This window comes from Cercospora kikuchii (assembly GCF_019650295.1).
Source record: "Cercospora kikuchii DNA, contig_00004, whole genome shotgun sequence".
NCBI lineage: Eukaryota > Fungi > Ascomycota > Dothideomycetes > Mycosphaerellales > Mycosphaerellaceae > Cercospora > Cercospora kikuchii.
Window position 1 is genome coordinate 1,905,592 of NW_025408585.1, and position 18,708 is coordinate 1,924,299.

An 18,708-nucleotide genomic window follows, 5' to 3' on the forward strand; every position below is an offset into this window, starting at 1 on the left:
TGGCTATTGAGCTCTCCAGCCATCAACTACCTGGAACAGAGTCTCATTCGAGCCGACATTGCCTGGGAACACAACGTAAGGAATGCCAGCCCACTTGGACGTCTCTTCCAAGCACTCCCATAACGGCACTCCAGGTGCCGCCTGTCCGACAACTGTTGCGATCTTCATCTGCAGACCCTTGGTCGCCATGTCCGATGAAGTGATGCCACCTTTGGCAATCACATATCGAGGACGCGACTGCAGTCCGGTCAAGAATGACACGAGTGCTTTCGCCACTGTTGCTCCGATATTGAGACTCTCAGTGCCATCAGCTCCAGTCACCAGCTTCCGGCTAGTCATGACAAGGACGTCCTGTCCTCTCTGGATCTCGCTTGCAGCAGTCGCCTGAGCCTCTTCCACGATCTGCTCTGCAGACTCTGAAGATTCAAGTAGCTTTCCAACATCCAGCGTGACAGTAGTAAGCTTATCCCCACTCTTCTCAACCAGAACTTCCAATTGAGCCGTAGTCTTCGGCACATATGATCCCGCAATAATCAAACCTCCCACTTTCGGGTCCAACTGCAACTCCCCTCTTGTCCGCGGAGGAATAGGCTTAATCCCCAACCTCGCACTCACCAACGCCGCCCCACTCCTGAACAAAAACTTCCTCTTCTCACTAGCCCTCAACAACCCCAAAACCACAACATCCATATCACTTTCACTCGCCGCATTAACGATAACCACACTCCCTTTCTCATACCCCTCCAACAACTCCTGAACTCTCTCCGGTCCCCCCTCCCTCACATCCCTCAACCCAATCCCCACAACTTTCTCCCTCGGAATTCTCCCACCAGATTTCTCCACAACCCAATCCCTCAAATTTGACTCTTTATATCCAAAAGTCGCATCGTTGGCGAATTGAGTCTCTCCAGCGGGAACTAATGTCCCTTCCTCATCTACATAATGCACATCATCAATCGTGTACCTTCCACCTTGTAGAAAGAATGGTGCCAAGACCCAGAGATCCGCTTCGCCGAGGACTTTGCTTGCGGCATCTGCTTCGAGAGGGAAATGGCCTCGGAGTGTGGAATCCGATCTTAGAACGATTTCGAATGTTTTACCGGTTTCTTGGCTTGCGGTTTGGAGATTTTGGGTTATTTCTGTGATGAGGTTTTCTGCTTCGTGGGGATGGAGGGCTCTCGAATTTGTTAGGATGAAGAAGCCGCCGATGTTGGAAGTTATTTCGGAGTTGAAGGCATCTCGAAGAACGGGGGTAGACCAAGTTGTAAGCACTTGGATCCCATGACAGGTCTGAGTCCCCGTTGGGTCGTCATCAAGTATTACGAGCAGTGGGAGCTTGCTTGATGAGGAGGAGACTTGAGATTTGATTTGAGAGCGAAGGTCGCCTGGATAGGGTGGAGGGAGGCTTGAGAGGATCGCATCGCGATTTTGGCGCGTAGGCTTGCCTGTATCGGTGGATGACATGGTAGGTTAGTGGAGGAGTGGTGTGCTTCGGGTAGAAGGCGGTGGTCGGGGCTCGTGGGGTGAGATATCTTTCCACTTGTAATCTCTCCAGTCGACGGAGACAGTGCCTATGTATTCTGCGGATGATGCACTTCACACCTGGAATCTCGGTCCGCGGATCATCTTTCAGACGTGAGGTCGGCATTTGAAGGCATTGAGTGAAGCTCTTGGTGAGCTGGGCGAAGTTCCACCCTGCGGAAGCTCCGACTGCGGCCAAGACAGTGCTAGAACAGCAGCTCTGTTGAGCTGAGGGAAACAGAAGTGAAGGATCAATAACATCGTTTGACATTTCATCATGTCCTTGCTGGGGAACCAGAAAACTCTGGTCGTAACCAGGGAAGGCAGGAATCGCTTTCGCGGCAGTAGTGCCTGAGGTGTCTGCCAAGCCGCTGTATGTACTTACTCTTTCCTCTCGTCTTGAACTTAGCCTTCTAGATACCATGTCATGAACTACACTTTACTGAACCAGTCGCGACGAACTCGACAGAATACGCCCAACACAAAACCGCCAGCTACGAAATATGAACAGAGTTCGCTTCTAAACAAACAACGCCAACCCGTGGTATACCCAACATCATCCCATCACTTCATGTCAGCAGGCGTCAATGCCTGCACAACGGACGTGCCATCCATAAACCTCGTTCTGAATATCCTGTTGGCGTTGGTGAACATCCCGTCCTTAAGACTTACAACGATAAACTGACTCCCTCTAAATCTCGTCCGAATCAGTCGGCCAATGTTCTGTGTATGTGAAAGATCCAGCGCCGCATCGACCTCGTCCAGAATGTACATAGGTGCAGGCGAGTACTGCAAAAGCGATAAGATGAGCGAGAGGGCGATTAGCGATCGCTGCCCTCCAGACAGTTCTGTAAGTGATTGCTTCCAGACTTTGCCGAGACAGACCTTGACTTCCAGGCCATCGCTGATATGTTTGCCTTCGGGAGGATCCAATTTCGCAGTGTTGCCAGGCAAAAGGTCGTTGAAGATGAGTCCAAAGTCCTCGTTGACCTTCGACCACGTCTTGTGTAGAGCTTCCTTCTTGTATTCGTCCAATGTGATTATAGTCTCCTCAATCTTCTTCTTGTCACGGATCACTGTTCGCATCATGTTCTTGAGATCGCGCTCCTTCTTCTCAACGCTGTCGATGGTCGCCATGACAGCTGGGTTGATCTTCTTCTTCATGCCTGTGAAGCGCTCTGTCACGTTCTTCAAATTGGACCTGCACTCTGCCATGTTCTGGTTGTGGAAGTCATATGGCGTGTTCGCTCGGCCAAAGGATGAATGCTCTTCGAGAATCCAGTCATATTCCTTCTCCAAACTTGACACTGCTTGCTGTGCTCCTTGTTGCGCCTTTGCAAAATTGTCGATGGCGTGGCCAAGCTTCTGGCCCTCAATCTTCTCATCTGAGATCTGCTGAGTCTTTCTCTTCGCGGCGCGATCGAGGTCAGCAATTTCGTCGTCAAATGAGCTGAGTTTCTTTCTTTCGTCGTTCAAGGCGGCTTCAGCTTCCGCGTGCTTGTCACGGATTTGCCTCTGCTCTGCCTCGTGCGCTGCACGCTCCTCTTGCTGGCCCTTCAGTGTGGTCTCGGCGTCATGGAGCTCTTCTTGTGCAGTAGTCAGGTCGCTACCAATCTGCTCGGCGTCCACACTGGCATCGCGCACTTCCTGTTGGAGTGGCTTGATAGACCCTTGTGTCTTGGCTAAGGCCTTCTTGAGCTTGTCCAGCTCAGCCTGTAGTTGTTCAAGCTTGGCGCCCTTGTTGGATGAGAAGTCCTTCATATCCTTCTCGATACGCTTCACTTCGGCGCTCGCCTCGGATTGACGTGCTTTCGCAGTCTGAATGTTCTCCTTGAGAGCAACAATCGTGTTCTTCATCTCCTGTACCGAAGCAATGATGCTACTGGATGAGTTGCTTGCTATTTGCGTTTCAGCAAGCTGTATCTCATGGGTCTTGAGGTCCAAGTCCTGCTTCGACTGGCGCGCACTCTTCAGCTTCTGGGCATCCTGCCTCATAGTTTCATCGAGGGCGGCAAGCTTTGCTTCTTCAGACTCCAGTGCCTGGGTGATTGCATTGAGCTTTTGCAACTTGAGCAGAACACCGCTTCCTGATGCTGCTGAGCCGCCTGACAACGTTCCGCTCGGATTGTATGTATCACCCTCGACTGTCACACTCATCATTCGCACCGAAGGGTCGAATGTGACCTTTTTCGCTGTGGCTGCGTCTGCACAGACGAGGGTATTGCCAAACACATATTCCATAGCCTTTTCGACTTCATGAGCATAGCCAATGAGGTTGATCGCTAAATGCACATTTCCAGGGCAGAGCTGCTTGGCAGCATTGACTCTTCCAGCATCTGCTCTGGACGCATCGATCTTGTCCAGCGGAACAATGGTGACTCGTCGTCTAAGCTTGCCGTTCTCGATCAGTGCAGAGGACGTCTTCGCCGTATCCACTACAACATTGTACAGTCGTCCACCCGCGCAAATTTCGAGTGCTGTGGCTGCCTCTGTCGATGAAATAGGCAGATTGAAAAGCTGGGCAACAAGGCCCTTCACTCTCCTTCGATCAAAGTTCGGCTCGGGATCCGCGTAGGAGAAGTCCAGTCCTGCGACCTGCCGTCGCAGTCCTTCAGCCTCACCTTGTAATGACCGCACGCGCTTCTCGAGCTGTGCTTTTTCTGCTTGTTGCTCTTCCTCCTTGCCTAGCTGATACCCAAGCTTCTCCAGATGCGTCTGCAATTTCGCTGCTTGTGCTCGCAGCGACTCCAGATCTTTCAGAAGACCAGCATTCTCCTTCTCAGCCTTCTTGGCGCGTGGCTCATCCTCCTTGATGCGCGCTTCCAGATGGCTGATCTTCAACTTCGACTGCTCGATCTCCGTTCCGGCTTTCGATGCACTATCACGAGCCGCGGAGAGTTGACCAGCATAGCCTCCATCGGATCCAGCGTTCGACGAAATACCGGTCTGCAGGGTCTGAAGCAGTTCTTCCTTCTTATCCACTTCCGCTCTCTGCTCCTCAAGCTCTTTGCTCGCTGCTTCGTAGTTCTGCTGCAGCTTTTGATGAGCTTCGGTCTTCTGCTTCAACTCCTTTTCCAGATCTTTCACTGTCGTTTGCATCTTTTGCAAACGCTCTTGCTCCTCTGCCATTGAAGATTTCTTGAGCTCTAGCTGAGCATCTAGTCGCTCTAGACTGATCGAATGCTCCTTGACCGCTTCCTCCAGTTTCGCGAATTTGCCGCCCTTGCGAAGTTCCTTATCACGAGCCGCTCGCACCTTCTCCTTGTCCTCTTCAATCACACCGATCTCACGCTGGAGCTTCTCTGCGCTGACCTCGAGCTCTGCAGCACGCTCTTTCTTCGCCGCCAAATCCTGTGCACTCTGTTCCATCTTCTGCTTGCTCTTGATGTAATCATAGGCGATGACCAACTTCGTGAGTCGCTCCAGATCATTTTGCGTGCTCTGGAATTCCAGGAAAGCGCGCTTTTCGTTGCGCAGCTTCTCCAATTTCGGCTCGATTTCTTCCTTGAGCAGACCTTCCAGCTCTTCCACCTTGGTCTGCTTCTTGGCCAACGTCTTGAGCGCCTTCTCGCGCCTGTCCTCAAACATGCGTGTGCCCGCCGCTTCCTCCACCATGCCCAAGATCTCGGTGCTCTTCATGTTCAGCACTTTTGTAATCTTTCCCTGCATGATCAAGAAATTGGGGTTGTTGATATTGAGCTGCACGCTTTGGAACAAGTTCTGCACCGTCTGCTGCTGCGCACGATGTCCATTGATGAGGTACTTGCTGGTGCCGCCCAGCACGATCTGTCTCGTTACGTTGATGACTGGCACATCTTCGAATCCAATTGGCGATTTCGCGGTGTCGGCATTGTCGAACACCAACGTGACTGATGCCTTTGTAATGCCAGCCTGGCCTCTCTTGTAGATGAGATCGCTCGCTCCGCCGGTCGCGCGCAACAGCTCGAACTTGCCGATTCCCAAGCAAAAACATATCGCGTCCAAGATATTCGACTTTCCAGATCCGTTCAGGCCAGTGATCGCGTTGAAGGTGGGGTCCCAGCCGGATATGACAGTGCGCACGGCATACGACTTGAAGCCGTCGATAATCAGCTCGGTGATGCGCATCGTGGCGGTGGGTATGTCGCGTCGTCCAGGTCGCTAGGTGCGCATAGTGGTGTCGTTGGACTTCTCGTTGCACTGTTTGGCGGAGTAAACAAAGGTCGGCCCACGCGAGCGCCAAGCATTTAACCGCTGTTCCGCGCTGCACGTACCTCGCCTTTATTATTATCCAGCCTCCGCATGCTTACATAAACGCCAGGTTCTCACTAGGTTCAGCAAGGCTTGAATCATCTCTATGCGACACTTCGACCAAATCATGCCGCGTCTCCCTCAGCCTACTGGCAAGGAGCAAGGCCAGGAAGTGACAATGGCATAGCTTTACCAAAGCCTGTCCAGTACGCTCCGAAATCGTACATGATCGTTTGAGCTTGTCCGGCCACGCATTACGCAGCATTTGACCTCCCGGGCTAAATTCAGAATGCTCAAGGGTGGAACAACATCTTTGCTTGTTGATCCCGCGAACGAGAGACCACGACCGCCATCTCTAATGAGCTCCCACGGCCAGCTCTCGTGATACATCAGTCCCGCACGCATTGCTTATTCCAGGACGGCAGATGATGTAAATGCCGAACGATGGCTCGCCACGTGACAGGCGGGCATGCGAGCCCTCGTGTAGCCTCAGGCTACGATATTGGTCTATCTCAATAGCCCCCGGCATACTCCCAATCTGCCGCGCATTACGGCGAGCAAATGAGGTGTTGCATCTCCGCTTGGTAGCTTCTGGAGCGTCGAAGGAGAGCAGAGCGGAGTGAGTTCGCCGCGGTCTGAATCGTATTCGACGCAGCAGGGCACAGGACAGGCACGATGCAGACCCTGGCCACGCGTTGCAGTTCTCGTGCGGAAAGAAGAACGGTCGGCCACTTTCTGCACAAATTCTGCACTTGCGGGTCTGGCAGGCCGGTTAGATCGCAGCAGGCGCAGTAGTCGCTCGAGCACATCGACCGCGTCCTGGCCGCGCCACGATCAATACACCGCCCAGGCCAAGCGATGCGCGCCCGCCACGTCGTCGTCGGAAGCATCAGATGATCAGATTAGATAACAAAAAGTCGCGCGCATCCCAAAGTGCCGCAGCGGATCGTGACTGACTCCCTCTCCTCCCTCCCTCCTCGGGCTGCCATTGCCACTTGTGCAACACTCGACTGCGCCCGTCCGCCTTGGACCCAGATGCACCACCCCACGCCGCCGTAGCAGCAGGGGACCGCGTCGCATTTTGCTCGCCATTTTCGGGGCTACTGCCGGCATTGGGCCCAGACATCAAAGACGTTTCCCTCTGCTCGCACCACTCCTGTACTGACATGGAAAATGACTACCTCTATGTTGGCGTCTGGAAAGGCAAACGTATACGGGGGACTTAAGAAGTTGACTGTCAGCCAATGCGGCCGCGTATACTCCAACTCTACCACACCGCCACCTCCACCTCCAACTGCCAATGGCAAGCATGCTGCGAGGGCCGACGACGCCGCCAAGCAGCGCGAGTTGGTGATGAATGTGCTGACGGCGAATGCTACCAAGCGCGATGCCAAACAATATCTTGCTCGATTTGAGCAGTCCGCACGAACCAGAGCCTACCTGGGCCCAAGCAATGCAGCGCCAAAAGATGACTCCCATGGCTCCCGCCACCGCAACAGACAGACAGAGGACCACAACGGTGTCAATCTTGGCGGACTGTACACTCCTGCGAGGGCGATTGCAAACACTCCACAATTCACTGTTCAAAACGCCTTCCGCGAACAGCAAGTGCAGGAACCCCAGCAAGAACTACATGTGGCGCTAGCATGCCTCAAAGCGCCAGAAGCCATTGACGACTTCACTCTGGACGGCCTTGCGCGGACCATTTCTCAATTGGTCAAACTTGACATGGCCATGATCCTCGTTCTGGACATCAATCCTTCCAACGTTCAAGCTGAAGACCACGCAGAACAATTGGCTGATACCAAAACAATGCGACGCGTGCTCGCCCAGCAAGCAGATCGGCTTTGCGATGCCATAGATCGTCATAATCCCGAGGGTGCTCGATCTGTGCCGAATGCTCTTGAAACGTACGAAGATCACTGGGAGCAGGGCATCGATACGATGGAGCTGCAAGTAGCGATGCCGAACTTGATCATGGATCCATTGAGTCGTGGTATGGTGCCGATCGTATCGCCACTGGCTTACAACACCTCGGGGCAACTCGTGGAAGTCGCAGCTGCCGACATCATGGCTGCTTTGACCAAATATCTCACTGGAAAGGAGAAACCTGTGGATCCGGATGCGGCACACAACTATGGCGACGTGTCCCTCGATCGAATCGTTGTTTTGGATGCCGTGGGAGGTATTCCCAGCAAGCACAGAGGGCACGGAGCGCACGTTTTCATTAATCTGGATCAAGAGTACGACCTAGTGGAGAGCGAACTGGCAGAATACGCAGAAGAGGCTCGCCAAGACGAAACAAACAGCAGAGGCCCAGCTTTCTACGACCAGCATCGTGACAACCTAGAGCTGGTTCGAAGATGCCTGCACATACTACCATCATCATCTTCAGGACTCATTGTCTCACCACACGAAGCCGCAAGCTCGTCAGCAGCTACGGACGCTGCTCCCTCTCCACTCGGCGCTACCGGAACAAGACGACAGAAGAACCCGCTGATCCACAACCTTCTCACAAACAAGCCTGTAATATCATCATCGCTACCCGCAGCTCGACTGGCCCCAAAGGAACACGACAGCGATGAAGGGCCTCTGACAGAAGCGAGCACTGTGCTCCGGAAAGGCATGCCACTCAGTGTTATTCCATCAGTAGGCAGGACGCGTGGTTGGCAGAAGCCAAGCGTTGGGCGAACTCCACTTCAGCTCGAGAAAGATCCGCGCGTCGATCTTCCTCGTCTCGTTCATTTGATCGAAAACAGTTTCCGACGCAAACTGAATGTCAAGCATTATCTACAGCGAGTGAACAGTCACGTCGCTGGCATCATCGTCGCCGGACAGTACGAAGGCGGCGCGATCCTCACCTGGGAAATGCCGCCCGGAGTCAACGACCCGCAACGGCTAGTACCATATCTCGACAAATTTGCTGTCTTGCAGAGCTCACAAGGTTCGAGCGGCGTGGCCGATATCGTCTTCCAAGCGATGGTTCGCAGCTGCTTCCCAAACGGTGTATGCTGGCGCAGCAGGACCGACAATCCTGTCAACAAATGGTACTTCGAGCGCGCAGCAGGTAGCTGGCAAATACCAGACAGCAATTGGACGATGTTCTGGACTGGAGAAGGCGTCATCGAAAACGAGCAGAAATGGAACGATTACGTAGCAGTCTGCTCAAGCATACAAGCCAGTTGGGCTCCTGACGGAAAGAAAGACGACTGAAAATATTATTAATATCCCCAAATCAAACAACCAATTTCACCTTCAACTTATCCCCTTCAACAATCTCCTTTTTCTTCTCTTCACTGACCAGCTCCTCCAGGTCCCACGTACAATTCACATACCTTCCCGATAACCATTCTCTTTTCTCTTTACACAGAGACACCAAAGTATCCGCACATAACCTCGGGGTCTCGGTAAAGACCGCTTTCAATCCCTCACCCATCCCTTCTCCATTCCCTACGATATCTGTCAAGATATTTCCCGGATGCACAGCAATCGCCACAAGTCCTTGATCTGCATACTCTGCTGCTACAAACTCGGTCAATCGAAGAACGGCGAGCTTGGAGATCTGGTATGCGGAGAGCGTGGGATTGACGAGGTGTGCGCCGACAGAGGAGATGTTTATGATGGTTTTTGTGGAAGAAGCGAGTAGTAAAGGGAGGAAGGATCGTATCATGAGATAAGTTCCTTGGAGATCGATGTTCATCGTTTCGTCCCACCAGGTTTCGGGATTGGAGGATCCGATGAGCTCATTTGAGGACATCATGCCGGCGTTGTTGATGAGGATGTCGAGTTTTCCGGAGAAGGCTTGGGAGATGGTTTCCGCGGCTGCGGAGACGCTGGTGCGGGAAGCGATGTCGAGATTTACAGGGAGGATTTGGGGCTCAGGATGGCCGGCTGCGAGGGCGAAAGACTTTATGAGGTCGGAGGTTGTGGTGAGCGAACTTCTGGCACCGATGGCGATGTGGGACGCTCCGGCTTTGGCGAATGAGATTGCAATTTGTTGGCCGAGTCCTTTCGACGCGCCGGTGATGAAGACGTATTTTTCAGTGAGGTTGGCTCTGGTGGGGTCGATGAAGGGATAGGTGTCGTTGAAGACTTTTTGGGTCATGGTGTAGTCGCCTGGGATTGTTTAGTATGTGGAGGGGGAAGTTCCGAAGGGGATCGAGGTATGCCAATTTCAACATACCTGGTCCTTCGAGGACGTTGGGTGTGCCTCGTGGAGGCGGCATATCGGCGGTCGTGTGTCGAACACTGAGTATTAGGGTTGGTGTCACTAAGGTGTTGAAACAACAATGCGAAGCAGTGGGCTTTATGTATGACCATTGATACACGAAACCCTAACACGAAGACAACTCCGAAGGATCGTAAACTCCGTGATCTCCACACCACAACCTCCCGTGCAACGCATTATAGCTTATCAATCGTGGGGCAAGATATGTCAGGACTTTAGGACGGACTTGTGGAGTTTGCCTGTCGTTGATCGTTCGTTCACTACATTGCATCGTACAAGTTCGGTATTTTCACACTCACAAGAACCAATGCTTTTACATTTGTTTTTTCACGACTGAGTAGGCATATTCACAGTCGCCCTTGTGCTAATAGCGTCCTCGCTTCTCCACAGACTTGTCACAGTCTTCAATTGTGTGTAGAAGTTCAAGCCTGGCTTGCCGTAAAATGTGTTTGCGCCTCCTCCTGCAACCGACTTCTTGTTTCCTGTAAAGCTGAACATTGGCAACGGCACTGGGATCGGCACATTGATACCGACTTGTCCGGCCTCGATCTCTTTCTGGAACTTGCCAGCTGTGGCGCCGGATGCCGTGAAGATGGCGGTTCCGTTACCGTATTCATTGTCGTTGATGAGCTTGATCGCATCGTCGAGGGTTGGCACGTTCAAGCAGACGAGCACTGGACCGAAGATCTCCTCCCTGTAGCATTGCATGTCCTTGGTCACGTTTGCGATGATGGTTGGACCGACCTGCGAAGTGTTAGTACATCGTTGCTTCGTATTTGTGATCAAGTGCGCTTACCCAGTTGCCATTGGCGTACTTGGGATCTTTTGGCTTGGCGCCACGCCCATCAAGTACAATCGTAGCACCCTCCTTCTCAGCAGATGCAATGAGCCCTTCAATTCTCTCCTTCGCCTGAGGAGAAATGACTGGGCCAAGATCGGCGCCTTCCTCAAAACCGCCATTCATGCTGAGAGCCTTTGCACGCTCAGCAATCTCAGGAGCCCAGTCCTTGGTCTCTCCAACGAATACGAGGGTGGAAAGTGCCATACATCTCTGGCCAGCCGCACCAAATGCAGCACCAGCGATGGCATTTAAGGTAGCGTTCTTGTTGCAGTCTGGTAGGACAGCGGCGTGGTTCTTGGCGCCCAAGTTTGCCTGCACACGCTTGCCTTGTGCACTGCCACGGCTGAAAATGTACTCGCCGGCCTTGTTGGATCCGACGAAAGAGATGGCCTTGATGCGAGGCTCGTCAATGATGAAGTCAACAGTCTTGGCTGCACCGTGAATGATGTTGATCACTCCAGGTGGGAAGCCAGCCTTCTCCGCGAGCTCAGCGAGGATCATGGTGGCACCTGGGTCGCGCTCCGAGGGCTTGATGATAACGGTGTTACCAGAGATGGCAGCAATTGGAATGGTCCAGAGAGGAATCATGGCTGGGAAGTTGAAGGGGCAGATGGCTGCGACAATACCCAGCGGCTCGCGGTATGAACGTGTCTCCATATCCTTGGCCACTTCAAGCACCTCGCCTGTGATTTGTGTGGTGATTCCGCATGCGTTCTCTGCAACTTGCAGACCACGGAGGACATCGCCCTTGGCGTCTGCGAAAGTCTTGCCTTGCTCGAGTGTAATGCTTGCCGCCAAGCGGTCCCAGTTCTCTCTGATCAGCGCCACATACTTGAACATGAGTTGTTGTCTGTGCAGCACGCTGGTCGCCTTCCATGCTGGGAATGCCTTCTCAGCGCTGTCTACTGCCGCCTTCAGCTCCTGATCTGTGGACTGTGGCACGCGGGTAACGAGGTTGTTTGTGGACGGGTCGTGTAGATCGATCCATTGTGTAGCCTGAGAGTCGATGAACTTGTTATCGATGAAGTTCTGGGTGTTCAATGGCTGTTGCACTTTCTCGTGAGTCGTTGGGTATTCGGTCGCTGTCGTCGCGGCAGAAGTGGTGCCTTGCAGGTGTCGAGTCGTCGCGTGTAGTCGTCGAACGGCCTGTTGGCCAGCATTGGGGTTTTGCGGCATTCTGGTAAATCGGGCGGCAACTGGAGCTGCAGGTCGAAGCGTCAAGCTCTGGAGTAGCTTTCCCTTGGATACAATGCGGCGGGTCGACATGTTCGTGGAGTGGGAGCGCTCGCTGTCTTCTAGCTAAAGAGACGACGAGGTGGAGCGGAGAGGAATGGAGGGCATACAATGTATCTTTTGCGGAGTGCAGGCGAAATGGTAGAAGAACAGAGCTCGCCGTGACGTCCCCTCTCATCCGCCCTCGGCTTAAGAAGCACAGCGGCATCGGATCCTCCGCGCATCTTTGCCTTGGCACGGATCCGCATTGTGTTACAGTATCCATCCGCGAACAGATAGCCTATTGCGGCACTCCGTTGACGACTGCGATACCGAAGAGATCTCACTTCCGCAGATTACACGCAATGACCACGCTCTCAACACAGTCCCCTGTGCTTTGGAACTTGCCGTTGCATACCTCTATGCTACGATTACCAGTGCTAGCTTTCCGCCACGTTCATGAGGGCGGGCGTGAAGACAGGAACACTTCTCTTCATCGGGGAGGGATGCCACACCACCGCATCCGTGCCCGGCATCGCTGCGCCAGACCGCACCCCGTGGAGACAGCATGGCAACGCGAAGTCTGACCGTGACACCGGCGAGCAGCCACCGGGCCGGGCAGCCATACTGGCAGGTGTGGCCGACAAGTCTTTCCATGACACGCCGAAACCCTCAAACGATCATAGGGTTTGTTGTACGTGCGAAGTCACTAGGCTGCGTCCTTGGTCACGTCGTGTGCAGAGAATCGACTTCGCATCATAAGCAAGAACAAGATGACTCGCAGCTTCATGTGGTACCCGAGCTGATAGGCAACAAACGAATCCTTCAGACTTCACCATAAAAGACAGATGATTCTGAGCTGACATGCAGGAGCAAACATCGCTCAGCGTGCAAAATGCCCTCCGGCAGCTGCCTATGCGGAGACATCAAAATCTCCTACGAAGGAGAGCCCATGTTCACGGTAGGCTCTCCGCCACCAGCCACGAAGCATATCTGATGAGTGGACAAGGCAATCTGCTGGTGCGACGATGATCGCAAATGGCAGACATCTCAGTCTATCAGATTCCCAAACAGAACTTCAAAATCATATCCGGAACGCCAAAAACTTGGACGAAGCGATCTGACTTCGACCGCGAGATAACTAATCACTTCTGTGCGACCTGTGGAACAGTTCTGTTCCGCTCAGGAGGCAACCCCAATGTGCAGGACTGTATAGGCTTGCGAGCGGGCGTTCTTGATGACCAGAATATTATCAATGAGACTGTGCCCAAGATTGAGGTCTTCCCGGAACGAAGACCGAAATGGAGAAACAAGATCGAAGGCGCCATACAGTTGAAGGGACAGGTTGAAATATTGGAAGATGAGTACTGGAATAAGGATGGTACTCCGAAAAGTACTGGCGTCGAAACCAACTTCAGTCCGAATGGTAGAGATCTAAGTTCCGCAGAATTTTGAAGCCAATAGATATTGTTGGCTCCAACTATCTAGCATCATCGGCAGATGAATATGCTTCGCCGCACCCAACCTACAGAATTATTTCTGAGATCGCTGACCGAAAACTGCTCTCCCGCATGTGATTCTCATAAACCGACATTCCGACATCGTCGCTGCGAGAATGATCAAAACGCTTGAATGTAGGTCAGGTGGCACTGAATCGCGCACATGGTGGGAATAAGTTTTTGCCCACGGATCCGATCAACTTGTGGCCAGTCTGGTCGACCCACACGTGGACGAGGCTGAGGCGCCGCAAACGACCCAGGTCAACGGCATTAACGGAGAGCTTGGAGACCCGATTTGATCCTCAATGTGCAAGCCGGCATCACGGATATAAGCCGGGAACTTGCTATTGAACATCGTGGGTCCAGTAGTGAAGAAGATGCTGTTTCCAAGCATAAAACAAACATCGTCCTGTGCTCCAGATAATTTTCGAACCCATAGGACCAATATCATGAGGTTGGCGATATTGCTCGCCAAAGCAGTTGTGGGCGGCAAAGACGCTCCGAGTTCTCTCTGATCCATCTGAAATTCTAGAAGCCAGCAGGCTTGTAGAACGTGAGAGCCAAACGGGCGGAAATTCGAGGCGATTACTAAGGCTGTAACACTTGTCTATGTTCGCGCCGGTGCACTACCTCTGTGCGCTGGGTGGAGTGAGCAGAGAACGCTAACATTCAGGTATCGAAATCAGCGACGCACGACCTCTTCAGTGTCGTCAAATTCTTCCACCTCCTCCGTGCTGTCGCTGTTATCGCCGGCACGATCATCGTCCGACTCCTGTATTTGCATTTGAGGAGCACCGCCTCTTCGTCCAAAGAAATCATCTGTCTGCAAACCTCGGACAGCATCGGGCCTAATCCTCTTATTCATAGTCTGTCCGCTTCGCCGCTGCTCCTTGATGTATTCTCGGATGGGTACCATGGCGGCATCTCTGCACGCCTCTTTGATGTCGGACCCACTCATGCCAGCGCTGACACGCACGAGCACATCCAGATCAAAGGCTGATGCGCCATTTTGGAACTTCCTTCGATCGATCTTTGTGTCGCGTAATGTCAACTCGAAAATCTGTCTCCTTTGCGCAGCATTCGGTAGGCTGACTGGGAACTTCTTTGGCATGCGTCGCAGAATGGCCTCGTCAATATCCTGGATCCTATTCGTTGCCCCAAGAATGCAGATCCTTTGACTCCCTCCCTCTGTCGTTGACGAAGCCAAACCATCCCAGTGCGTCATGAATTCGGCCTTCACCATGCCACTTGCCTCGTGTTCACCGCTTCTCCTTTGCCCAAGCACAGCATCGATCTCGTCAATGAATACAATAGAAGGTTGTAGTTTCCTAGCAAGCGAGAACACCGCCGCCACCAATTTGTTGCTGTCACCGTACCATTTCTCCGTCAGAGTTGAGATATGCAGATTAATGAAGCATGCGCCGCTTTCACGTGCCAAAGCCTTTGCCAACATAGTCTTTCCGCATCCAGGAGGTCCGTAGAGCAGTACACCAGAGGGAGCAGTGAGAAGACTGGAATGATTCGAATACAAGTGAGGCATCGTGAGCGGATATATCACCCCTTCGCGCAGCTCCTCTATGATCTGGTCCAGGCCGCCTATATCGTCGAATGTAACAGGTATCTCTGTCGGTGCGACTACCTCCGAAGCGATAGTCTGCTCGTATGTGTTCAGTGCAAGCTCTTGCTTCCTCGGTCGCTCGACAAAGCCGGAGTCTTCGTCATCATGCTCGTCGTCGTAGGTCTCGTGAGTGTTGAAGATAGAATGAAGCCGGGATTCTACTGCTGCGGATTTCTGCTGCGCTTCCTTCTTGGCTTTGGCATCGGGGTCGAAGTGGGCGATAATCTGTCGGGCGAGAAAGAAGGCGACAACGGGCTGCGCGGTGGTCAGTACGTTGGCAACGGGTCTTTCTCGTGATTTAGGCGTACCGCAGCAATCATAGGAAGGAAATCAAAGGCGTATGCCGTCCAGCTCTGCTGCTTGATCGCCATGATGTGTACGTGGGGGCGATAGGTGCGCAGAGAGTGCTCATAGGCGTCGACTTTCACATGCTTTGGTGAAGCGTGCTTGTCGGCTTGTCGGAGTCGGCCAGCCACAGAGTGCCAACGCCACAATTTGTCGTCACTTGCCGTTTTCCGCCCGAAAGTGCTCGTGCAGGGAAAGCGCGTCTGCCCCGCGACGACGCGTCTCTCAAGACTTCTTGATAACAGAACACCAGATCAAAGTCACAATGTCGCCAGCAGCAGTCGAATCCAGCGCCGCAATTGAGCCTCAGCTTCAGGTCAAGACGGAAAATGGAACTGTCAATGGTCACACGAAGCCACACGAAGAGTACCAATATCTGAACCTCATTCGAGACATTCTACAACATGGTGAACATCGTCCCGACAGAACTGGAACTGGCACACTTTCTATCCCTTTCCCTCCTCAGCACCGATATACTCTTTCAAAACCCGATGGTACTTTAGTATTGCCACTCCTTACCACGAAACGCGTCTTTCTACGCGCGGTGGTAGCAGAGCTGCTGTGGTTCGTTGCAGCAGATACCAATGCGAAGACTCTCCAGGACCAGAACGTTCACATTTGGGATGGTAATGGATCCAGAGAATACCTCGACAGCGTCGGCCTTTCCCACCGTGAAGAAGGCGACCTTGGGCCAGTCTACGGGTTCCAATGGAGGCATTTCGGTGCCGAGTACAAGGACTGCCACACCGACTATACTGGACAAGGAGTGGATCAGCTGGCTGAGGTCATTCACAAGCTCAAGAACAACCCTTACGACAGGCGCATCATCATGTCTGCCTGGAATCCTGCGGATATGAAGAAGATGGCTTTGCCACCCTGTCACATGTTTGCTCAGTTCTACGTCTCATTCCCCCAGGACGCAAGCACGAGAGAAGATGGCAGCAAGCGCGGGGTTCTTCATTGTCTTCTCTATCAACGTAGCAATGATATGGGTCTGGGGGTGCCGTTTAACATTGCTTCATACGCACTATTAACACACATGATTGCACGCGCCACAGACCTAGTTCCTGGCAGTTTAACGCATACAATGGGCGACGCGCACGTCTATCTGGATCACAAGGAAGCCTTGGAGGTACAATTACAACGAGAGCCCCGCGACTTTCCAACACTGGAGATATCGAGAGAAGTGGGATGCAGTATTGATGGGTGGAAGGCGGAGGACTTTAAAGTCGTTGGATACGAGCCGCACAAGTCTATTGCCATGAAGATGAGTGTATAGAGAATCTTTCATGACCGGAGATGAAAGATGCTCCCTACCCTGAGTGGCCACATCTTCAGCAATGTTTTGCCCGGGACGAATCTCATAACGAGAGTATGTCCGATGCATTTGTTGCTGATTTCGGACGTTGCAACAGCATCCGAGATAAGTTCAATACATTTGTGGAAGCGAGCAACGAAACTACTCAATCGACAGCGCGTCAAGGAGAACCACGGGCATTTCGTTCGTCCTTGTTTCTCGTTGAGAATAATCCACCGTGCAAAGACAGCGACGCCAAACATCACGGGATATGTGAAGCTGAACAGCATCTTCTGCTACACGAGCCGACCGGATCGCAGGAAATGACAGAAGTGTGCTCTTCAATGCGAGCAAAATGCGCGTCGGACAACATCCACGACACAACTGGCAAAGGAAGTTTGTAACCGCCTCGCACCAGTGGCGTCACCCATCGCCGCTCGGAATTCGGGGATCCGATTTGTTCCCATACATCAATGCTGAAGAGAAGTGAGGCAAGTTGTATATTCAATGTGCATATGATGCATTTCGTGAGCACTACACATGCTATTGTTGTTACATTCTGTGCATTCAATTTGATGCCCCCGGATATTCTCCCAGTCGGTCGCTCCCAGACTTGTCTCAAAAGTCGAGCTGATTCCCGCACTGTATACGCCAGACGCCACGCTCAGCATGTCGGTCTTTTGTTCCCATCCTATCAATCGTAGCAAGCTTTGCATACACAATTTCAAACGATGCTGATTTCAAGCTTCGCCAAATCGCTTCTCAAACTCGTCAAATAGCTTCGGGGTGATTTCGTCGCTGCTGTTACCTTCAACTCTCCATAGTACACCACGCTTCTTGAAGTAGTCGACTAAACCTCGGCTGCTTTCGTCAAAGGTCTTTAGCCGATTCATCCAGACTTCTGGTTTGTCATCATCTCTCTGGATCAATGGCTCTCCCGTGATATCGTCTTTACCGTCGACTTTCGGCGCGTTGAATGTCGTGTTGTACACTCTCCCGCTTGATGGATGCACCCATCGATTGCAGATGCGATCAAGGATGATTTCAGTAGGAGTATGCAATTGAATGGCCATGTTGACTGGCACCATCTTCTCCAATTGCTCGGCCTGTGCTGCATTGCGTGGGAAACCGTCTAGGATGAACGACGCATCTGGGTGTTCACTGTATCGGTAATCGGTATCCAACTCAGTGGGAATTGTCGTCCAACTTTCGGGAACCGCATCACCCGGCGCAGGCTGCAGATCGGCTGCGTTGCTGTAGTTCAATGTGTATGGTTGCATGCCATCTGCAGGTATGAGCCAGCCTTTGGTCGTGAGAGCGTTGCGGATCAATCGTAGAATCATGGCGTCGGGCACCAAGGCTCCGCGATTCATGAGCGATTCGGCCTGGATGCCTGCATTGGTCACGCGACGTCAGTATTTGGCTCACGTCATGGAAGATGTGTGGATAGCGACTCACCCAGTGGTGTTTTGTTGCGCACATTATCCCGCAGCAAATCCCCCGAGCTGATGGCAGATAGTTGTGGAAAGCGCTTCATCAATCGCTCCGTCTGTGTGCCTTTTCCAACTCCCGGCGCACCAATGAGAATAACTCGAGCTGCTCGGCGCAGCCTTGAAGTTGGCATGGCTGGTATTGATGTCGAATCGCAAGTTGTGTGAATGGCAATACTGGCCGAGTCGCAAGCGGGTGGTTCAAGTGCAGCAGTTCGGGAAAGCGGGAGCCGGCGCAATGGGTGTGGAGGTGAAGACTCGTGAGCCTTCCGCGGACAAGATGTGTCAGCTGCTGTCGTAGACGGCCATGGCGAAGGTGAGGGTGGTGAGTGAGGTGTGAGAGAGAGGAAGAGGAAGGGCAGGCGGGTGGGATGGGCGGACGATAAGATCTAGTGTCGTTCAACCAAAAACAGCGCCGAGGGACGGC

The 18,708-nt window shown here is 52.7% G+C and overlaps 9 protein-coding genes across 9 annotated transcripts; 3 read left to right on the forward strand and 6 right to left on the reverse strand.

Moving 5' to 3' along the window:
• Positions 1-3: 3 nt before the first annotated feature.
• On the reverse strand, positions 4-1,464 carry CKM354_000698400 (uncharacterized protein; the record flags this gene model as incomplete). The annotated part of the gene is made up of 1 exon (XM_044802321.1): positions 4-1,464. The coding sequence occupies one exon, from the start codon at positions 1,462-1,464 to the stop codon at positions 4-6; it is 1,461 nt and encodes a 486-aa protein (XP_044658256.1).
• Positions 1,465-2,085: 621 nt separating this feature from the next.
• CKM354_000698500 (condensin subunit SMC2) lies at positions 2,086-5,628 on the reverse strand (the record flags this gene model as incomplete). Its single annotated transcript, XM_044802322.1, has 1 exon — positions 2,086-5,628. The coding sequence occupies one exon, from the start codon at positions 5,626-5,628 to the stop codon at positions 2,086-2,088; it is 3,543 nt and encodes a 1,180-aa protein (XP_044658257.1).
• Positions 5,629-6,924: 1,296 nt separating this feature from the next.
• CKM354_000698600 (acetyl-CoA:L-glutamate N-acetyltransferase) lies at positions 6,925-8,964 on the forward strand (the record flags this gene model as incomplete). The annotated part of the gene is made up of 1 exon (XM_044802323.1): positions 6,925-8,964. The coding sequence occupies one exon, from the start codon at positions 6,925-6,927 to the stop codon at positions 8,962-8,964; it is 2,040 nt and encodes a 679-aa protein (XP_044658258.1).
• Positions 8,965-8,986: 22 nt separating this feature from the next.
• On the reverse strand, positions 8,987-9,977 carry CKM354_000698700 (uncharacterized protein; the record flags this gene model as incomplete). Its single annotated transcript, XM_044802324.1, has 2 exons — positions 8,987-9,867; positions 9,935-9,977. 2 exons carry the CDS (start codon positions 9,975-9,977, stop codon positions 8,987-8,989), a joined length of 924 nt encoding a protein of 307 aa, XP_044658259.1.
• A 329-nt stretch (positions 9,978-10,306) lies between these two features.
• Positions 10,307-12,086, reverse strand: CKM354_000698800 (uncharacterized protein; the record flags this gene model as incomplete). Its single annotated transcript, XM_044802325.1, has 2 exons — positions 10,307-10,723; positions 10,776-12,086. The coding sequence occupies 2 exons, from the start codon at positions 12,084-12,086 to the stop codon at positions 10,307-10,309; spliced, it is 1,728 nt and encodes a 575-aa protein (XP_044658260.1).
• Positions 12,087-13,070: 984 nt separating this feature from the next.
• On the forward strand, positions 13,071-13,487 carry CKM354_000698900 (uncharacterized protein; the record flags this gene model as incomplete). Its single annotated transcript, XM_044802326.1, has 1 exon — positions 13,071-13,487. The coding sequence occupies one exon, from the start codon at positions 13,071-13,073 to the stop codon at positions 13,485-13,487; it is 417 nt and encodes a 138-aa protein (XP_044658261.1).
• A 726-nt stretch (positions 13,488-14,213) lies between these two features.
• On the reverse strand, positions 14,214-15,520 carry CKM354_000699000 (uncharacterized protein; the record flags this gene model as incomplete). The annotated part of the gene is made up of 2 exons (XM_044802327.1): positions 14,214-15,404; positions 15,458-15,520. 2 exons carry the CDS (start codon positions 15,518-15,520, stop codon positions 14,214-14,216), a joined length of 1,254 nt encoding a protein of 417 aa, XP_044658262.1.
• A 239-nt stretch (positions 15,521-15,759) lies between these two features.
• Positions 15,760-16,773, forward strand: CKM354_000699100 (thymidylate synthase; the record flags this gene model as incomplete). The annotated part of the gene is made up of 1 exon (XM_044802328.1): positions 15,760-16,773. One exon carries the CDS (start codon positions 15,760-15,762, stop codon positions 16,771-16,773), a length of 1,014 nt encoding a protein of 337 aa, XP_044658263.1.
• Positions 16,774-17,531: 758 nt separating this feature from the next.
• On the reverse strand, positions 17,532-18,415 carry CKM354_000699200 (adenylate kinase ADK2; the record flags this gene model as incomplete). The annotated part of the gene is made up of 2 exons (XM_044802329.1): positions 17,532-18,184; positions 18,250-18,415. The coding sequence occupies 2 exons, from the start codon at positions 18,413-18,415 to the stop codon at positions 17,532-17,534; spliced, it is 819 nt and encodes a 272-aa protein (XP_044658264.1).
• Between the last annotated feature and the right edge of the window lie 293 nt (positions 18,416-18,708).